The sequence below is a fragment of the Netta rufina genome, assembly GCF_964035555.1.
Source record: "Netta rufina genome assembly, chromosome: W".
NCBI lineage: Eukaryota > Metazoa > Chordata > Aves > Anseriformes > Anatidae > Netta > Netta rufina.
Genome location: NC_140139.1, coordinates 3297693 through 3315115, shown reverse-complemented (window position 1 = coordinate 3315115; position 17423 = coordinate 3297693). Strand labels below are relative to the sequence as shown.

The 17423-nt window shown below is 48.1% G+C and overlaps 1 protein-coding gene across 6 annotated transcripts in view; it reads right to left on the bottom strand.

The window, feature by feature from the left end:
• The window catches only part of LOC311220809 (protein FAM219A-like), a gene marked incomplete at both ends in the record, with an annotated part of 133447 nt that extends 118655 nt beyond the window's left edge, over positions 1 to 14792 (bottom strand). For 4 of the 6 annotated variants that reach the window (XM_084304412.1, XM_084304413.1, XM_084304415.1 and 1 more), the window contains one exon: positions 14733 to 14792. In XM_084304412.1, the coding sequence (XP_084160538.1) occupies positions 14733 to 14792 (60 nt within the window). The remainder of the gene's footprint in view (positions 1 to 14732) is intronic. The other 2 variants (XM_084304414.1, XM_084304417.1) reach the window with 1 other exon arrangement.
• Between the last annotated feature and the right edge of the window lie 2631 nt (positions 14793 to 17423).

The following is a 17423-nucleotide window of genomic DNA, read 5'->3' as shown; positions in this document are numbered from 1 at the left end:
CTCTTGGTACAATGCAATCATACATCGCATCCCTTGGGAGTCTTTGGTCCACCTCCATGGGAAGGGCACTATCTGGGCAATCGGTCATCCCGAGGCACAAGCATAGCAGTAGCTACGGTTGAGACTCTGGACAGTATATTTGACCCATTCTATCCAGGCATTCACATCCCCATACCCTGTTTGAATCTCAAATGTTTGGACTGCCACATTTCAGAGGGCCTCCTGTTTACTCTCCTGTTTTCTCCTTGAGTTTCTCCCTTTCTCTGATGGCAATAGAGGATTGTTTCCATACAGCTATTCTCAATCTGGCTGTTGTGTCTCTCCCAGTTATTTGTTCTTTCTGCTCAATTGTCATTGGGCATTTAAATCTCCACAAGCTAACACCTCACAAGCATCAAATGTGACGGCTTGTGGTACATAACCCTCTGTCACAGTCACCCATATTTTGATGGGGTATCCCGTTTTTGCTATTATCTGGTCATGCCTTTTCCAAGTTACCAATTGACCGAGGCCTTCTCTGAGGCCTACAATCACTAAAAACAAAATTAGTAATCAATTTTTCCCTGTCATTATTTTTAAACCTTAGGTTTCCAAATAATTATCGATACAAAAATAAGATGTACACTACTACTATAACAACCCCCCCCCTTGGGAGCACTGCAATTCGCTATAGGTCTGTCCTTTCTCTCAATCGCAAGTCACACTCGTTAGTTACCTGTGAAAATAAAAGGTTAGTTTACAATTATAAGCTCTTATCCTGCTCAGAGTCCACTACGAGATTTTTCTCTTCAATTTCAACTTCCAACAAGTCTTTTGTAGGAACAGCTTCCCAGGTACTAGGGTCGACAGATGCCTTCACTCGAGTATAGTGAGTCCAACCTTTTTCCGCAGTTCTTACGGCTGTTTCAGTGGTCAGTAATTGTCCTTCCCATTCAGGCCAGAGTTGACTCTTTCCAGGTCCGAATCAGGACCCGGTTTCCTGGGTGATGGTGGTGAATGGGGAATTCCAAAGGTGGGGTTTGAGCCAACAACCCACAGGTCCTGAGAGATGACAAAGAAGAGGACAACCCCAGAATACAGTTCTTAAGGAAACTCTCTCGTTTTGAATTGTGGTATCTCATCCCTTCTGCCCAGATAGGGCAATCTGAACAGCATCTCATATGGTGAAATTCCTATATCCTTTCTTGGTGCTGTTTAAACCTGTAGGAGTAAGCATTTTACCCAAAGAAGTTGGGTTTCTAACACTAGTTTAGTTAATTGCTTCTTTAATGTCTGATTCATTCGCTCCACCTTCCCAGCAGAGGAGGGGTGCCAGGGGCTGTGAAAATCCCACTCAATCTCTAAGGCCTGCTTTAACCCTTGCAGTAAAGCTTACACCCATCTAGTCACGTGGTCAATTAGGACAAACAAGTAACTCAGTAAAGTTTACCTGTATACTTTGGAAAGGTCAAACCCCTGGCTCCCGTCCCCCTCTAGATGGGTTACAGAACACCTTTTTATTTACCTTTTGACATATGGTACATCCTCTACATATGTGCTTCCCTAAAGTGTATATTCCTACACAGACATACTTTCTTAGCACAATATCACACATTGCTTGCACCTCCCAATGACTCTTTTGATGTAAAACAGTTAATATTTGCCTCATTATCACTTTATTCAGCATTTCTCTCCCATCAGGGAGTATCCATTTACCTTCAGACTTCATGGCTCCTGATTCCTTAAAAAAATCTTTATTTTAAAACTTTTTAGTTCTTTCTTAATTTTCAACAATTCCCTGAATCCTCTCTGCATTTATTCTGTTTTCCTTCAGACATTAGATGCCTTAAATACCTGACTTCTCTTTCTCCATATTGTAATTTATTTATTTATTTATTAATACTCCCAAGCCCTGCTTTCCCAGAAAGTTGAATAGCTTGTTAGTAGCTTTCTTCACAACTCTTTTCTCCTGTCCTGACAATAGAAAACGATCCACATATTTGTTAACATTAATACCTCCTTGGGAGGTTGTAATTGCTCCAAAATCTTTTTTAAAACTTACCCATATAGATAGGTGGCCCTGTAAACCCCCCCAAAGTAAAATTGTCCAGCTATATTGTTGCTTCTGCCCCCATTTCAGGGTCTTTCCAGTCAGAGGTGAATATACATGTATGTTTGCTCTCAGGGCCAGAGAGCACTCCATTAATAACACTGTTATTCCAGTCTAACAATTTACTATTTGAATGCCCAATTTAATCATCAAATCCCTTCCCAACAAGTTAGTCTCTGCCTTGGATACATACAATAATTGCCCAGTGATCATTTTATTCCCTAGTCTTAGCTTGGTATCCCCCCCAAAGTGGCACTGTTATCCCAGCCCCTTCTACCCCCATCACTTTTTAGGGTTTCATTAGTTAATTTAATCCCTGATACTTTACAAGTCAGTAATGACCTAGCTGTTCCCCAGTGTATTGGGTTTGATGGCAAGGTTCGGGGGCTGTGAGTAGGGGGGTGGGAAACTGCAGTGGCAGCCCCCGTGAGCAAAACCCAGAAGCCTCCCCGTGGCAGATAAGGGACAATTTCATCTGGCCCCAAAGGGGCCCACTGCTGCCCAGAGCCAAGCCATGAGCAATACAGTCCGTTCCTCTGTGAGAGCACATCCACGAAAACAAACAAACAATGAAACAAACAAAAACCTGCTGCTCAACAGCAGTTGGGAGAGCGAGAAACCCCCTCACAGACACCAAAGTCAGTGCAGAAGGAGGGGGAGGAGGCGCTCCAGGCGCTGGAGCCGAAACCCCCCTGCGGCCGCTGGAGAGGCCCCTGGTGGAGCAGGCTGTTCCCCCCTCCCCGATGCTTGGGAAACTGACCAAACACCACAGCAAATATGCAAATATACCAAAACTTCTAGACTGTTACTTAGATAATGCCTACATCCTCTTTCCCTGCTCATTCAACTTCAAACAGCTCTGTTAAATACTACGTGCCACACCTTTAACACCTTCAGCAACCCTTTTAACACTTCCTTTATCTTTTTCCAGCCTGTACTTTTCTAATACCAGCACCAAAGGCTCAGTCAGGGTCCAACTTAATTCCATACCTTTTCCCTCCAAGATACTGAAACAACATATCAATATAGCATATTTCATCCCATTTTCCTTCTTTCCTCCTTCTTCCACTCCAGATATTCCCATTCGAAGTGGCCAGCATGGCCACACTTAAAACATCCCATCAAAGCCTGTCTCTGCTAGGACTCGGGCCACAACATAGGCAGCCTTCTTTGCCTGCCATTCCTTCATCTCTCTTCCTCTCCTTTCCATCCTGGCCCTGACTCCCCCTGAAGATTTTCTTCATCTTTCTCCAACCCTCTGCCTCACTACCCGCTGCACTGTCAATACCATTAGTTTTGATCTCTTTTTTTTTTTTTTTTTTTTTTCTCCTTCTTATCTCCCCTCCAGACACACACCTCCAGGGCCTCCCGCAGGAGGGTCCCCCAGTGACTGTTCACTACATTCCCCCACCTTCTGAAACATTTTCTGCGTATTTTGCCAGGCTTTAATCACACAAGGAACTTTCAAGAGCCCTTGGGATACTGGGTCCTCAGGTCTCATCCCCAAGTACTTTCTCATTCTGACCCCAAGTCTCTCATATGATTTCTGTGTTGCACACTATTATTATTCCAGCCAGGATTGGCAAGTGGGTATTTCTGACCTGCCGGTATTACCCCTGGTCCTGGAGGATGAGCTCTTTCCCATTCTTGTATAGCAGCTCTCCTCCTGATCATTCCCATTTCTTTCCCTGGAAACAACATACTTATAGACATAATTCCCTCCCCCAAGAGTATAAATCAGGTCGTAGGAACTGCTCTAATTGTTCAACTAGGCTGTTGGGGTCCTTGTATAAAGAATTCCTCTCCTTCTTAAAAGTCCTAACCTCTCTGCTGGTAAGGAGGAGGGGGTAGTTCACCTAAGAGGATACACAGTTAGTGTTAGTACTGTTAGTATCAGGGAAGGCAAAATTCTCAATATATCTTCTACCTTGTTCTAATTCTTGCCAGAGCCTAGAGTATGATACTTCTTTAGGGACAGTGTTAATTACAGTCCCTGTCTCCCTTCCTGGAGTGACTGCTGCTGCCACCAGTTCAATATTAAGATTATAGGGAGCATAACTTGGCTCCTTCTCTGAAAAAGGAATCTTAGTGTTTACACATAAATTTAAAACCTGAATTTTCATCAGACCCGTATTTTGGCCAAAATACTGCTGTTTCCTTAATTGGTTCTTTTGTCCAGACTGATACACAATGTTTAACCTTTTTTTTTTTGTTTGTTTTTAATTATTTTTCTTTTACAATCCCTCTAATTTTGGGATTATGTTTCCAATTTCTTATCATTCTTCAGGAAGAACTATTGGTAGGCACTCCCCCAGGGATATCTCCCTGTCCCCTGGAACTCATATTTTCCCATTTTTCCTAACCCTCGCCAGTATGTGCTACAGAATTTTCCCTTCTGCAGTGTACCACACACCAACCTACTGAAAGATGGGGGTGTACCGCCAAGCACTTCCCCGTGCCAGCGTTACCGCACACCTGAGTTTACCAGATTCCCTGGTGTACTTCCAAGCACTTCCCCGTGCAAGGATTACCGTACACCAGATTCCCCTGGTGTAGTGCCAGCACTTCCCCGTGCAAGGGCTTACCATACACCAGATCACCCGACCCCCAAGGCAATACTTAATATTTCTTACCTTGGTCTGTGCACAGAGTTACCGGATCGATTCTTAAAAACCCGGAGTGCCTACCTTCTTCCTTTCCCCACTACTTCACGGATCCTGCCTCTTTAACCAGTCTCGGGCCCTCTGTCAGCTTTCCGCAGAACCGCCACCGTCGATGCACAGGACCGCTGAAATCAGCGGGGCATGCCTTCCTGCTGCTGCGGCGGTGGGGCTCCCCAGTAGGTGACTGGATCCCGGACGAGCCCCCAAATTGTGAGAAACACTCCATAGCCAATAACTTAGGCTCAGGCGAGGATCTCAGTGAAGTAGTAATTTATTCGCGATTGCAATGGCGGGCACCCCACAAGCAGGAGAGAGCGCATCTACTAGTTCCAAAACACAGTTTATATACCTTTTGATGGCAGGACCCTCCCCTGTTTCCCCACTGAGTGGGTAATCCAGGTTCACAATCTATCTGATGCTTCACAAACAATGCATGGCCTTCAGTTGCCGGCCTGTTACATTTCAAATTTCTTTTGACATTTTTACTGCTTGAAGTGGTAATGTTTCTTCACTTATCTGACTTGACACCATGATTTTCACCTAATTGTCCTAAGGAGTCTGATTGTCTGCATTTTACAAGGTCGCCTGCTAAACTTTCTTATCACTGTAAGCATATCTCAGTACCACATTCCCTCCTTCTAAACAATGTAACTCTGCAAAAACAACATTTCTATTCCCACACAACCCCACCACACTGTGCTTGGTATATTCCATTCTACCAAAAATAGGAAGGATTTTGCAAGAGTTTAGCCAACGCAACAAACTTTTAAGTCATGGGAAGAGCATGAGGTTCCTGTGGTGAACTTTTGCTACGATAGGTCCACATATAAGTACAGGCTGCCCCATTCCTATTCCGGACTAATGCTCTTCCCCTGGGGCATCCTCACCAGGCAAACGTCCCTCCCTCCACTTTTCCCTCTGTTTAATACCTATCTCTGCAACAAGAATGATGTGTTATGAACCCTTCCAGACACATACACACAAAAAAGAAGTTGGAGAAAAACCCGCATCAACCATAACAATAATGCAACAAAAGGCTTGCAGTATTTCTCTAGTTGCAAGTTAACACATCAAATCCCAACCACATCAGCAAAGACAGCTACCCACAGAGCATAAGCATCCCAGAAATAGAGTGTTTCAGGCTTCATCACATCATATGCCCCAGCAACATTGGAACTTTGCTTTTTCTGAAACTAGCCTGCTGCCCAGCAGCTACTGAAGAGATCCCTTTTTGTGAGCACAGAAGGATTGTGACCAGGCAGAGATCAAAGAGAAATTAAGCAGAACAGAGTTTCCACAGTTGAGTTTGCATCACGTTGATAGGGAAGACATGATATTAAGCATTAGGAGTAAACAAGACCCCAGGTAAATTAGTATATTAATTAATTTGAAGGGGCAGGTATTTTGGGGATGGAAGTCAAGCACAACCAGTATCCAAGACAGGAAATCAGAATCAAAGCCATTCCAATATTATAGAAAGATGTCACGTGTTCCAGAAGGAATGTGTACTGAGTTGTGCCATAATATCAAGACATGCAGAATAATACATCTTGCAGAGATGTGAAACACTGGGCCTTGACTTGCCAGTGTTGATCCACGGTCTGTAGGCCATCCCGTCCATTTCTCTGCAGCAAATCCCTCTCGTTAAGTCCTGCACTGAACCTTTTCTTGGTCAGCATTAGTACGCAGCAGTTCTCATAATCCATGTTTGCAGAGGTCAAGCAGAATCAAGACAGCTTGCCTGACTCAGTGTTGCTTATCCAAACAGGCTGAAGAGAGAAGGAAATGACTGGCCACCTTCCTACCTCCACATCATTGCAACTGATGAGAAGGGTAGGGAAATCACAACAGAGCTGGCCAGCCCAACAAACGCTTATCTGCTCCGCAACACAACCCCTGACCAACCCCATTATTAGCTGGAAGCAACTTGCAGCAACCAGAGATCCCAGCAGGCTTTGTCAGAGCAAGTGATGCTCCACACAACTCCAGTTAGGGGCAGCCCCTAGCCTTGTACTAAGACACCAACATAACCCTTAGCTGGACATGAGACAAGGTTCCCCCTCCAGACACATTTGAACTTCAAGGATTTGGGCAAAAAGTCATAGCTAGGCCAAGTACTCTACCCCTGCTCAGTGATTACAATACTATTAGTGTCATGATGCACACTCTGTGAGCACCACCACAAAGGCTGAGGTTGGCAGGAACCTCTGGAGGTCACCTGCTCCAAGCCCCAGCTCAAGCTCAAGCAGTACCACCCTGAGACAGCTGCTCAGGAGGCTTTTGACATCTCCCAGGAGGTAGACTTGTGCTTCTGCTTGGCAAAAATATAATCATAGAATATAATCATAGAATATCCCAAGTTGGAAGGGACCCATAAGGATCATCAAGTCCAGCTCCTGGCACCACACAGGTCTGCCCAAAAGTTTAGACCATGTGCCTAAGTTAACAGTCCAAACGCTTCTTAAATTCAGACAGGCTTGGTGCAGTGACTAGTTCACTGGGGAGCCTGTTACAGTGTACAACCACCCTGCCAGTGAAGAACCTTTTCCTGATGCCTAAACTTCCCCGCCTCAGCTTAACACCATTCCCGCAGGTCCTATCACTGGTGTTTACAAAGAATAGGTCACCTGCCTCTCCACTCGCCCTCGCGAGGAAGTTGTAGACTGCAATGAGGTCCCCCCTCAGCCTCCTCTTCCCCAGGCTGAACAGGCCAAGTGACCTCATCCGCTCCTCATACATCTTCCCCTCTAGGCTCTTCACCATCTTTGTCACCCTCCTCTGGACACTCTCCAACAGTTTAATGTCCTTTTTGTACTGTGGTACTCAGAACTGCATACAGTACTCGAGGTCAGGCCGGACCAGCGCAGAGTAGAGTGGGACATCACTTCCCTTGACTGACTAGCGATGCCGTGCTTGATGCATCCCAGGATACGGTTGGCCCTCCTGGCTGCCAGGGCACACTGCTGGCTCATATTCAACTTGCTGTCAACCACGACCCCCAGATCCCTCTCTGCGGGGCTGCTCTCCAGCATCTCATAAAGCCAGAGTTGCCCCGTCCCAGGTGCAGGACCCGGCACTTACTTTTGTTAAATTTCATGTGGCTGGTGTTCGCCCAGCTCTCCAATCTGCCCAGGTCTCTCTGCAAGGCCTTTCCACCCTCATCCGAGTCCACAACTCCTCCAAGTTTGGTGTCATCAGCAAATTTGCTCAGGACACCTTCTAGTCGTACATCCAAATCATTTATAAAAACACTGAAGAAGACTGGCCCTAAAACGGAGCCTTGGGAGACCCCACTAGTGACCATCCACCAGCCAGATGTGGCCTCATTTACCACAACCCTTTGAGCCCTGCCCGTCAGCCAATTGCTCACCCATCGGATGATATTTTTGTTAAGTTGTACGCTGGACATTTTGTCCAGTAGGATCCTACGGGAAACCATGTCAAAAGCCTTGCTGAAGTCCAAAAAGATCACATCAGCTGGTTTCCCTTGGTCAACCAGACGGGTGATCTTATCATACAAGGAAATCAAATTAGTTAGGCAGGACCTACCCCTCATGAACCCATGTTGGCTGGGACCAATGACTGCATTGTCCTGCAGGTGCGCTTCAGTAACTTCAAGAATCATCTTCTCCATAATTTTACCAGGCACTGACGTGAGACTGACAGGCCTGTAGTTGCTAGGATCTTCTTTCTTACCCTTCTTAAGAATTGGCACAACATTTGCCACCTTCCAGTCTACTGGGACCTCTCCAGATTCCCAAGGTCGTTGAAAAATAATTGAGAGAGGTCCCGCGATGACGTCAGCCAGCTCTTTAAGCACCCTGGGATGAATCCCATCCGGACCCATGGACTTGTATGGATCCAGGTGGAGCAGCAAATCCTGCACGCGTTCAGGGTCGGTTGGGAGTTTGTCATTCCCACCGTCATAGTCCTCCCACTCAGGGCACCCTGGGTCCTGAAGCTCATAATCAGTGTTGAAGACAGAGGCGAAGAAGGCATTAAATGTCTCTGCCTTGCCTATGTCATTGTCTGTGAGGAGACCTTCCCCATCAAGTAGTGGACCTATGTTTTCTTTGGTCCTCCTTTTTCTGTTCACATACCTAAAAACCCTTTTTTATTGTCTCCCACAGACATGGCCAGCTTCAACTCTAGTTGAGCTTCGGCCACACGAATTTTCTCCCTACAAACACGAACAGCATCCCTGTATTCCTTCCTCATCGCCTGACCCTGCTTCCAGCAGCCGTACACTTTCTTTTTTTGCCTAAGCTCCAGTAGAAGATCCCTGATCAGCCAGGCCAGCCTTCTGCCCCACCTGTCTGACTTCTGATATTTTGGAGTTGCCTGATCCTGTGCTTTTAGGAGGCAGTGCTTAAAGACTGATGAGCCTTGATGGACACCAATGCCTTCAAAAGCAGTTTCCCAGGGGACCTTGCTGACTAGTTTCCTGAGCAGCCTGAAGTCTGCTTTCCCCATATCCAGGGCTGAAGTTTTGGTGACAGTTTTCCTTGTCACCATAAATCCTAAACTCAACCACTTCATGGTCACTATGACTGAGATGGCCACCAATTGCCATGTCTCCCACAAGACCCTCTCTGTTCTCTAGCAACAGATCTAGGAGGGCACCTTTCCTAGTTGGCTCCCTTAGCACCTGCACCAAGAAGTTATCATCGAGGTACTTTATGAACCTCCTGGACTTGCTCATGTCGGCCGTGTGGTGATCCCAGTTGACGTCTGGCAAGTTCAAGTCCCCCATAAGGACAAAGGGACTTGATCTCGATGCATCTCTTAGTTCTACAAAGAATAATTCATCGGCGTTGTCATCTTGGCCATGTGGTCTGTAAGAGGCTCCCACAATGACATCCCCTTTATTTGTTCATCCCTTAATCCTTACCCAGAGGCTCTCAACTTTGCCATCCCCAACTTGAAGTTCCACACAGTCCAGCCCATGCTTCACATACATCATCACCCCGTCACCTTGCCTACCCTGCCTGTCCCTCCTGAAGAGCCTGTAACCATCTACTGCAGTACATCAGCCACAGGACTCATCCCACCAGGTTTCGCTTATGCCAGTGATGTCATAGCTGTGGGACTGGGCCAAGACATCTAGCTCATCCATTCTATTCCTCATACTGCGCGCGTTTGTGGAGAAGCACTTCAAATGCACCTCCCTACACGCAGCACCTTATGGAGCCGACCGAAGGACCTCACTGGCACACAGTCCCTGATTCTAGTGCACCATCCCTTAGCTCATCACCAGCATGCCTGGTTTTATCCCCTTCCCCCTTCGACTCTAGTTTAAAGCCCTATCTAGCAGCCCTGCCAGCTCCTGAGCAAAAATCCTTACCCCTCTCTGAGAGAGGGGCATCCCATCTGGTGACAGCAGGCCTGGTGTCACTTAGACCTTCCTGTGATTGACAAACCCAAAGTTCTGCTGGTTGCACCAGTCCCAAAGCCACGCATTAATGTGATGAGGCTGCCTGTCAGCGGCAATGCCCCCTATCGGAAGGACAGAGGCAAACACAACCTGTGCCCCTGATCCTTTAAGTAGTCGCCCCAAAGCCCTGAAGTCCCTTTTGAATGCTCTCAGACTTCTCCTAGCTACCTCATCACTACCAGACTGAAAGATCAGTAACGGGTAGTAGTTGGTGGGCCATACCAGGCGCTTGACTTTCTTTACGAAGTCTCTCACTCACCTGAGCCCCAGAGAGACGACAGACTTCCCTGTGGGTTGGGTCCAGTCAGCATATTGGGCCCTCTGTCCCTTTCAAAACAGAGTCCCCCATGACAATAACCCTTCTTTCTTTTTTGACAGATGATGTAGCAATGCGGGGGGTAGGTTGCCTTGCCTTAGGCACCCTCTCCAACTGGGACAGGCTTTCATCTACTTCGTTGTTCTGACTATGGTGTTCTAGAGCCTCATACCTGTACATAAGGGTAGATGGGAAGGTGAGGTGGGCAGGGACAGGGCTCGCCTACCACCCTGAACAGGAACCTGCCTCCATTCCCCCCCTTGGCCCCCACTGCTGACCAGAGCCGAGCCAATAAGCGATGTTGTTTTGCGCCTCTGTGAGAGCATATTTAAGACAGGAAAAAAACGCTGTGCCACACAGCAGCTGGGAGAGTGAGAGGAGTGAGGAACAGCCTTGCAGGCGCCAAGGTCAGTGGAGAAGGAGGGGGAGAGGTGCTCCAGGCGCCGGAGCAGAAGTCCCCTGCGGCCTGTGGTGAGGACCATGGTGAAGCAGGATGTCCCCCTGCAGCCCATGGACTACCATGGTGGAGCAGGGTTCCATGCTGCAGCCCGTGGAGGAGACCACGGTGGCCCTGCACCGACAGAGGCTGCTGCCTGTGGAAGACCCCTGCCAGAACAGATTCCGGGCCGGACCTATAGACCATGGAGAGAAGACCACGCAGGAGCAGGTGACCTGGCAGGAGCTGCTGCCCGTGGGGGACCCAGGTTGGAGCAGTTTGCTCCTGAGGGATGGACCCCGTGGTACGGACCCATATCTGGAGCAGTTCTGGAAGAGCTGCTGCCTGTGGGAAGCCCACGCCAGATCAGTTCATCAAGGACTGTATCCCGTGGGTGGGACCCCACAGCACAGGGGACGAGAGTGACCTAGAAGGAGCGGCAGAGAAGAAGCGCTGTAGACTGACCATAATCCCCATTCCCCCGCACCGCTCGGGGGGAGGAGGTGGAAGAGGGTGGATGGGGAGGGAAGGTGCTTTTGGTTTCTTTCCTTTGTTTCTCACTTCTCTAGCTTGTTAGTAATAGGCAATAAATCCTACTGTCTCCCTATGCCGAGTCGGTTTTGCCTGTTACAATAATTACTGCGTGATCTTCTCGTCCTTATCTCAACCTTTGAGCCCTTTTCATCATATTTTCTCCCCATTCCTCTTTGAGGCGGGGAGTGAGAGAGCGGCTGTGGTGGAGCTTGGCTGCCCACTCGAGCGGAACCACGACACCTAGGTTTCCTCCTGCTGCCTGGTGGGATGAGGGAACTTTTGTCTTCTGCATAGCAGGAGGCACCTGTGCTGCGGCAGGCTCCTGAGTCTGTCTCAGAGAGGGTAGAGTACACCTCCACCAGTCAATTTCCTGCTCTGAATCCCTGAGGCTCCTGAGCCTGCTCACCTCCTCCCGAAGCTCCACTACCTGGCTGAGCAGCTCTTCAACTCGGGCACACCTCCCACAGGCATACCCCTCGCTGCTGCTGTCATATACCAACAGGAGACTCAGGCACACCCTGCAGCCCAAGACCTGGACGGCGGTGTGTTTCCCCGAGCCCTCCATCTGAGTAGTCACATCGGTGACTGTGGCTGGAGAGGCCGCAAGAGATGTGGAGGTCATGGCTTTCTGCCTAGTTGATACCATGGCCAGGTTCCTCGCAAGCAGGTTACAAGTACGGATGGGAAAGACTGCTGTGAAAGAGTGGCGAGGTGCCCTGTCTGCACAAACTGATGCACCACACCCTTCTGACACACCACACCCTGGTCACTCATGCTCCCTAGGGGCTGCTTTTGAACAGCCATGGAGGGGGCACTGCTGGCTCTGCCTACACCTTGTCAGCCTCCCTCACAAGGGTTGCCAGGTCCTAGCAGCTACCTCGGCTGCTTCAAGTGGCCTCGATGCTGGAAATAAAAACCCTGCCCATCTCAATCCCCCGTTCCACTGCAGAACGCATCTGCCCTGGAGCTGATTGCCTCAGCAAGTGGATCAATTTATACATACAAGTAGGGCATAGAACAAGTCTACATCAGCTTGTATAGATTTTTTTTCCCCCAACACAAGAGTTAAAAGCTACAGAAACAAAGAACCACCTACATTTTCACTATTTATTAACTCTGTCACCTCTGACAGACAACTGAACAATAATGCCAGTATTGGTGGCAGGTGTGGATACTTATAGGATTAGAAAGGCTTCAGACTACATTCTGAGAATGGCTTTCCTTAAGCATTTACCAGCTGTACCTCTCTCTTAAATTTTAGGAGTTCTGGCTCTCAGGTTACACCTGGAAAACGAGATTCTACAGACCGCTGTCCCTAGGACCATGTGGAATTTGAATCTTTTCCACTGAGGGGGGAAAAAAAAAGTCCTGAGATGCACAGGTTATTTTGTACTTAAAAACATGAAATGGGGTAAGGAGGGAGGGGGGGAAGAAAAATGGGACAAGCAGTAGCTACCATAGAACAACAAGGCAGCATGGGGCAGAATTGGGCCACACAAGCCAACTGCTACGCACCCTAGTCAGCTTCTGAACTGCAAGGAGCCTTGCAAGCACCAGTGCCTGCGTGCCAGGTGCTGACCAGGAGCTACAAGCAGGTGGTGCCACTGGAAATGCTGTACCAGACTAGATCTGCCCTACTCCTGAGACTGACGCCAGCATTTCCAGGCACGTGGAAGAATCCCCCACCATCCACTTGCTGCAGCAGTCCCTCGCATGCACACATTTTCACTATGAACTTCGTTTAAAAAAAAAAAACACAGAAACCCTGAATCATAGGGGGGAAAAAAAAAAAAAAAGAAAAACTTTAGCTGTGTTCGGAGGGTTTTTTTTTAAACAAACAAACAAAAAAAAAACGTGTGAAATTCCACTGTGAAACTTTCATAATTTTGGCAGCTGAGGACGGGAAGGAAGCCTTCTTAAGCTTATTACCATTGCTGCATGATATAACATCTTACCCTGAGACAGCAGGGCTGGACTAAGTCACCTCTTCAGGTTCTGCCCACTCTGTGTCTCCACAAACATGTGCATAAGTACCATTTCCATCCCTCTACTATTACGGGATTTTATTAGGCATAAGAAATCCCAACTGCTTTAGGAAGTATTCAAGAGTTCTGGTTTTTTTTGGTCTGCCAATGACTTTTCTAAACTTGCTCGTCTCAATACTATGCCTACTGCCTTCACCAGCAGGTATAACAGGGCCAGCCTCACCATGCTCAACAAAAACACACAGTAAGCATGCAACAAGTTCTCAGCATCTCGTAGGGACAGTTCTCTTCCCATCACAAAGGTTACAGACTAAAATATCAAACCATTAAAAAAAAAAAAAAAAGAAAGAAAGAATCAGCCTGAAACTATTTCCATGATTTGTCACCAAAGCGTTTTCTTGTCACTGGGAGGTAATCAGTTTGGAGACCAGCATAGTAAAGCCCTCCTGTTCGCAAGCCAATTATTGTGTTCTCAGTTTTTATTTAGCTGATAAACATTAGTTGCCACAAAAAACAAGGTACACACACCAACTCTAGACAGCCAACAGCTCAATACACCACAAGCCTCAGGAGCACCTTCAGGGCTAACATGAACCTGCCACTAACAGTCTTGCTCCCGCTGCCAGGAGATCTGTACAGGCATTTCAGTCAAGTCCATCATACCTCTCCAAGCAGTTCACCCCATACAACCAGGTGCTGGGATGGGATCTGCTTCCTCCAGGTGCCAACAGGAGCTGGTGCATTGAAGCCACCTGCCTTGACCATGATGCCAACAGGTCATGAGTTTTGAGGAGGCAGGGAAGAAAGGGAGGAAAATGGGGAAGGAGAGAGGAAGGCAAGGAAGGAGGAGAGAAAGATGCAGGACCTTTACCAGGCAGGATGTAGGGCCAGACACCCACCCTAATGCTTGCACATAGCTGGGACACATGCCAGAAGCAAGCCCTTGGCCCCAGAGTAAGGCCAGCCACACACATGTAGGAAGCCATTGGCTACCAGGCAGCCAACTGGCAACGCCCGGGGCTGGCCATACCTCCTTCCCACCCACCCATCCACCCACTGAGTGTAGGAGAGCCACAACGGGGGTGTGGGGAACCACATTTTGTGGTGGCCACCGCCCCCCATACCCTCTGCCATGACACAGCAGGGGACAGCCACTATGTTACAGCCCCGAGGCCAGCCTCCGCCACCGTTTTCCCCTCCCTAACCCCAATCCCGCTCCCGTTCCCGCAGGAGAGATAGCAGCCAAGATCCACTACGTCCCCGCCCGCCGCTCACCAGTGGCTGCATCTCTGCGCGCACAGCAGGCACCTGGAACCGGTCTATCTCCTCCATCATGGTGACGGCAGGGAGGGAGGAAGAGCAGGAGGACACAGCAGAAAAACAAAAACTCCCGACTCCTCGCTCACACACACACCAACGCCCACCGCAACCTCATCACCGCCGTGACACAGCCACGCAGCTTCCGGGCTCACCACCGCCGTCGCCCCCTTCATTTGCATATTCATGAGAACGGGGGTGCAGTGGGCGGAGCCAGAGCGCGTAATAGCTCGGCAAGGGGAGATAGTCCGACTGCAGCGCTTTCGGCGCGTTTCCATGGCTATTGGAGTCAACTTCCGGTGGAGAGGAGGCCGGGATGGAGGGCTGCCATGCCGGCTAAGGCGGGTGACAGACAGCGGCAGGTAGGGGGCAGGGCGACGCCGCGAAGACGACACCAAACACGGACCCGTGACGTCACCACCGCATCCCTAACGCTCCGTGCCCACATTCCCGTGTCCCCAATCAGCAGCACCTCCGCTATGCCTCTGTCACTGTCACATCACAACGTCAGAAAAAAAAAAAAAAACAAACAAGAGGGAACGGGAGGACATGCTCCAGTTTCCGGAGACGAAGCCCTCCCACAGCCCATAGAGAGGCCCTTGGTGGAGGCTGTGTTATGTCCCTACCTCCTTGGGAAACTGACCAAACACCACAGCAAATATACCAAAACGTCTAGACTGTTACTTAGATAATGCCTACATCCTCTTTCCCTGCTCATTCAACTTCAAACAGCTCTGTCAAACACTACATACCACAACTTTAACACCTTCAGGAACCCTTTTAACACTTCTTTCTATCTTTCTCCAGCCTGTATTTTCACCAAAGGCTCCGTCAGGGGCCAACTTAATTCCATACTTTTTTTTTTTTTTCCCTCCAGGATGCTGAAACAACATATCAATATAGCATATTTCATCCCATTTTCCTTCTTTCCTCCTTCTTCCACTCCGGATATTCCTATTCAAAGTGGCCAACCTGACCACACTTAAAACATCTTATCAAAGCCCATCCCTGCTAGGATTCAGGCTGCAACACAGGTAGCTTTCCTTGCCTGCCATTCCTTCATCTCTCTTCCTCTCCTTTCCATCCTGGCCCTGACTCCCCCTGAAGATTTTCTTCATCTTTCTCCAACCCTCTGCCTCACTGCCTGGTGCACTGTGAATACCATTAGTTTCGCTCTCTGTCTTTCCTTCTTATCTCCCCTCCTGACATACACATTCTGGGCCTCCCTCAGGTGGGCCCCCAGTGACTGTTCACTACATCCCCCCACCTTCTAGAGCTCTTTCTGTGTATCTGGCCAGGCTTTAATCACACAATGAACTTTCAAGAGCCCTTGGGATAGTGGGTCCTCAGGTCTCATCCCCAAGTACTTTCTCATTCTGACCCCAAGTCTCTCATATGATTTCTGTGTTGCACATTATTATTATTCCAACCAGGATCGGCAAGTGGGTGCTCTGCCGATATTACCCCTCGTCCTGGAGGATGAGCTCTTTCCCATTCTTGTATAGCAGCTCTCCTCCTGATCATTCCCCTTTTTTCCCCTATAAACAACATACTTAGTATAGACATCATTACCCCCCCAAAAAAAAGTATAAATTAGGTCCTAGGAACTGGTCTAATAATTCAGCTAGCCTGATGGGGTCCTCAATTAAAGACTTCATCTCCTTCTTAAAACCCCTAGCACCTCTCTGCCAGTAAGGAGGAGGGGGTAGTTCATCTAAGAGGATACACAGTTAGTGTTAGTACTGTTAGTATCAGGGAAGGCAAAACTCTCAATCTCTCTTCTATCTTGTTCTAATTCTTAACAGAGCCTAGAGTACGCTCTTCTCTAGGGACAGTGTTAATTGCAGTCCCTGTCTCCCTTCCTGGAGTGACTGCTGCTCCCGCCGGTGCAATATTTGGATTATAGGGAGCATAACTTGGCTCCTTCTCCGAAAAAGGAATCTTATTGTTTACATATAAAGTTAAAGCCTGAGTTTTCATCAGACCCATATTTTGTCCAAAATACTGTTGTTTCCTTAATTGGCTCTTTTGTCCAGACTGATACACAATATTTTTATTCTTTTTCTTTTTTTTTTCATTTTCTTCTTTTATCATTTCCTCTTCTTTTGAGATTATTTTTCCAATTTCTTATCATTCTTCAAGAAGAACTATTGGTAGGCACTCCCCCAGGGATATCTCCCTGTCCCCTTGGAACTCATATTTCCCATTTTTCCTAGCACATGTCAGTGTGCTGCTACAGAAATTGACCTCCTGCAGGGTATCACACACTAACGTTCCAATTCTGGAAAATGGGGGTGTACTGCCAAGCACTATACCGTGCAAGTGGTACCGTACACCAAATTTCTCGAGACTCTTCCTTTCTCTTTCTTATGTCACACTCTCTTATCCGTCTCTGGCCGCGCCACTCGCGGAGCTATGGAACTATGGATCTGTCCTGGTTTCAGCTAGGATAGAGTTAATATTCCTCCTAGTAGCTGGTAGGGTACTATGTTTTGGATTAGGATGAGAAGAATGCACAGGATGGCATCCAGGTGGGTTTTGAGTATCTCCAGAGAAGGAAATTCCACAACCTCTCTGGGCAACCTGTTCCAGTGCTCTGTCACCCTCACAGTGAAGTGCCCTCACAGCCCCTGAGAATCCAGCTTTCAG